The sequence below is a fragment of the Eurypyga helias genome, unplaced genomic scaffold, assembly GCF_000690775.1.
Source record: "Eurypyga helias isolate BGI_N326 unplaced genomic scaffold, ASM69077v1 scaffold8975, whole genome shotgun sequence".
Taxonomy (NCBI): domain Eukaryota; kingdom Metazoa; phylum Chordata; class Aves; order Eurypygiformes; family Eurypygidae; genus Eurypyga; species Eurypyga helias.
Genome location: NW_010249470.1, coordinates 27,362 through 30,354, shown reverse-complemented (window position 1 = coordinate 30,354; position 2,993 = coordinate 27,362). Strand labels below are relative to the sequence as shown.

The 2,993-nt window shown below is 36.8% G+C and overlaps 1 protein-coding gene across 1 annotated transcript in view; it reads right to left on the bottom strand.

The window, feature by feature from the left end:
- Window positions 1-248: 248 nt before the first annotated feature.
- Window positions 249-2,993, bottom strand: part of FCHO2 (FCH domain only 2) — a gene marked incomplete at both ends in the record, with an annotated part of 19,034 nt that continues 16,289 nt past the window's right edge. The window contains 2 exons of the mRNA XM_010151368.1: window positions 249-345; window positions 2,037-2,135. Coding sequence (XP_010149670.1) covers window positions 249-345; window positions 2,037-2,135 — 196 coding nt within the window. The remainder of the gene's footprint in view (window positions 346-2,036; window positions 2,136-2,993) is intronic.

Sequence of the window (2,993 nt, the reverse complement as noted above, 5' to 3'; positions counted from 1 at the left end):
GCTTCCTTGAAGGTCTATACAGAGGGACTCAAGAGCTACAAATTGCCATGCTTTATGAACACAAATACTACACGTACATGATAATACACAATCTATTAACTTCTACAAATATTTTAATGTCAAAGCTAATGAATTCTGAGAATTTGGAATTGTAAGTACATAAAATATAATGCATTAACAAATAGGGGTTTGACCTTTTATTAGAAGTGGAAATCTGAAGTTTGAAAATTAACATTTCTGACTCTTACCGGGCCTTTCTTTGCCAGTTCCTTTTGACTCAGCAAATTTCTGTATTAAACTCTCAATTGTAGTATTTGTCATGTTATTAATAAACTCTTCATGGACCTTCAAAAAAAAAAAAAACAACACCACACAAAGAATTTAAAGCCAGTAGCTGAAAGAGGGTAACTTTTTACAGTGGTTTTCCCTAGAGTTAAGGCTCAAAATACTTCCCAATAAAATATACTACAGGGCTTCCAGAAATAAACAGGCATTTTACCCAGGAAATCCCTTCTTTGCTTTAGTAGTAACAAGCGTGTGTACGATACAGACACAAATCAGAAATGAAAAAATGCAGTTTGATGACTGGTCTAGGATTTACTTCCATTTCTTCCATCTAAACAACTTGTTATATAAAATTTTGCTGAATTTGTTAGCAACATGTCCCACTACAATGTCAGGAAGACAAGCAGGCTCTTGAGCCAGTACCAGTTAGGGTGTGAACTGTTACTACTGTATTATCACAGCTTCCACCTGCTTGAGTAAAAACATTACTGTGGCAATGTTTTAGGTCTGACAAAGGAACTACTCTGCTTTTAATAACAGAGTAGTTATTTAAAACTACTATGTTTTTAATAACAGGTTTTTCCAACAAGACAGTATGCATATGCTTTAGACATAAATAGCATGATGCTTCCACTTATTGGCAGAAAAACTCAGAACTTAGGCAAACAGTGACTCTAAGTGTATGCAAATAAAACTACACTTTAAAACATCTAGAAATTGAGGACTAGGTAGGATTATTAATTAAACCAACTTACATCTACAGAAAAAATACTACAAAAGCCTTTTTTTAAAACCCCATGATGTATAAAAAATTGAGAAACTTTTCAGAGCAATATAATTTCAAGTTTTAGTCAAAGAAAAGCACAAGTATCCTGATTATGTGTGAAATGAGTGCTAATTTAATATCTAGGGCACAGAACTTTGAAATACATCAAAAATGTCAAAACTTTTTGTTTTCTGTTAAGACAAAATTTATTCAGACTTATTCTGCAAATTTTGCCATACTGAACTTATAAAAGCAAGAGGAAGCCATAAAAAAATCAACCAGAAAGCCAGGGGAGGTGATTCTCCCCCTCTACTCTGCTCTCATGAGACCCCACCTGGAATACTGTGTCCAGCTCTGGGGACTCCAACATCAGAAGAATATTGACCAGATTGAGCGAGTGCAGAGGAGGCCACAAAGATGCTCAGAGGGCTGGAGCACCTCTCCTATGGGGACAGGCTGAGAGAGTTGGGCTTGTTCAGCCTGGAGAAGAGGAGGCTCTGGGGAGACCTTATTGCACCTTCCAGTACCTGAAGGGGCTACAAGGAAGCTGGGGGGGACTTTTTACAAGAGCCTGTAGTGACAGGACAAGGAGTAATGGGTTTAAACTGAAAGTGGGGAGGTTTAGATTAGATATCAGGAAGAAATTGTTTACGGGGAGGGTGGTGAAGCACTGGAACAGGTTGCCCAGAGCAACTGGGGATGCCCCATCCCTGGGAGTGTTCAAGGCCAGGCTGGATGAGGCTTTGAGCAACCTGGTCTAGAGGAGGGTTTCCCCACCCATGGCAGGGGGGTTGGAACTAGATGGTCTTCAGGGTCCCTTCCAACCCAAACCATTCTATGATTCTATGAAATCTGAGCTTATGTTGAATTTACCATCATTTAGAAGATGTCATCTTACCACGAGCACAGTAAGAAATGTTCCATTTAATAGTTAAGAAAAACACGTAACATAATCCAAACAAACAAATGATAATATAAAAATTACCTCTCCTATTTGGAAATGAATTTCTTTTATGGTATTTGACAATGATTCTATAATCTCTTTCATACGAAGAAGGTGCATTTCTTCAATGTCCTGAAATTTCTGTAAACCAATACAAGCAATTAATCCTAATGAAAATACTTCTTGAAGTACTAGACCTTGAATTTTAATAATTAAATACACTAAATGGATTTTTTTCCCCCCAGATCTTTATCATGGTAATTACAATGTTTAAGAAAGGAAGATGTGGAATTCACAGAGTTATGAAACAATGGACTTTGAAGTATAACATATCCTTTTAGAACCATTATCCAGTTTTTGTTACTTACTCTTTAAACTTTCACCTAGCCTGATTTTTCAAAAAAATCTGACCTATTTCTATCAAAAGAAACAGAGTTAGAAGTAGTTTAAAAAAAATCAAACCAAATTCTTTTCTCCATTACTGAAGAGTCTCATTTTTAAATCTAAACCCAGAAATCTTATTTCTGGATCTGCTTTGCACTCCTTCCTTACCACCCTCTCCTCCTGCTCACCCTATACACATTGTTTCCTTTTTCTAGTTAAATCTATATCCTTTGCTTCTTTAAGTGATTAATTTGTTTGATCTTGAAACTCGCTGTATATATCTTTACAGTTTGTTCCAATTTACCCAAACTTCCAGCTGACAACCATTTTAAAATCACTCCAATGTTTTCAATGACCCCTTCCTAGCCAAAGATCAGAACTGAAAATGTCCTCATCCTCCCCAGCAGTCAACCATAATCGTCTTGAAATCCTTGTTTACTCCTGCTCATTCCTAGTTCTCTTTCTATTTCTGTAACTGCCCTTTGAATTGTGTCCAACTTTTGGAGCACCACTTAATCCTCTCTCCAGTTTGTACAGTGTTCTCTGAAGACCATCTCTCCACATTTCACACCTCCTGCTACTCTGATTCACAAACACAACTCCATATATACACAT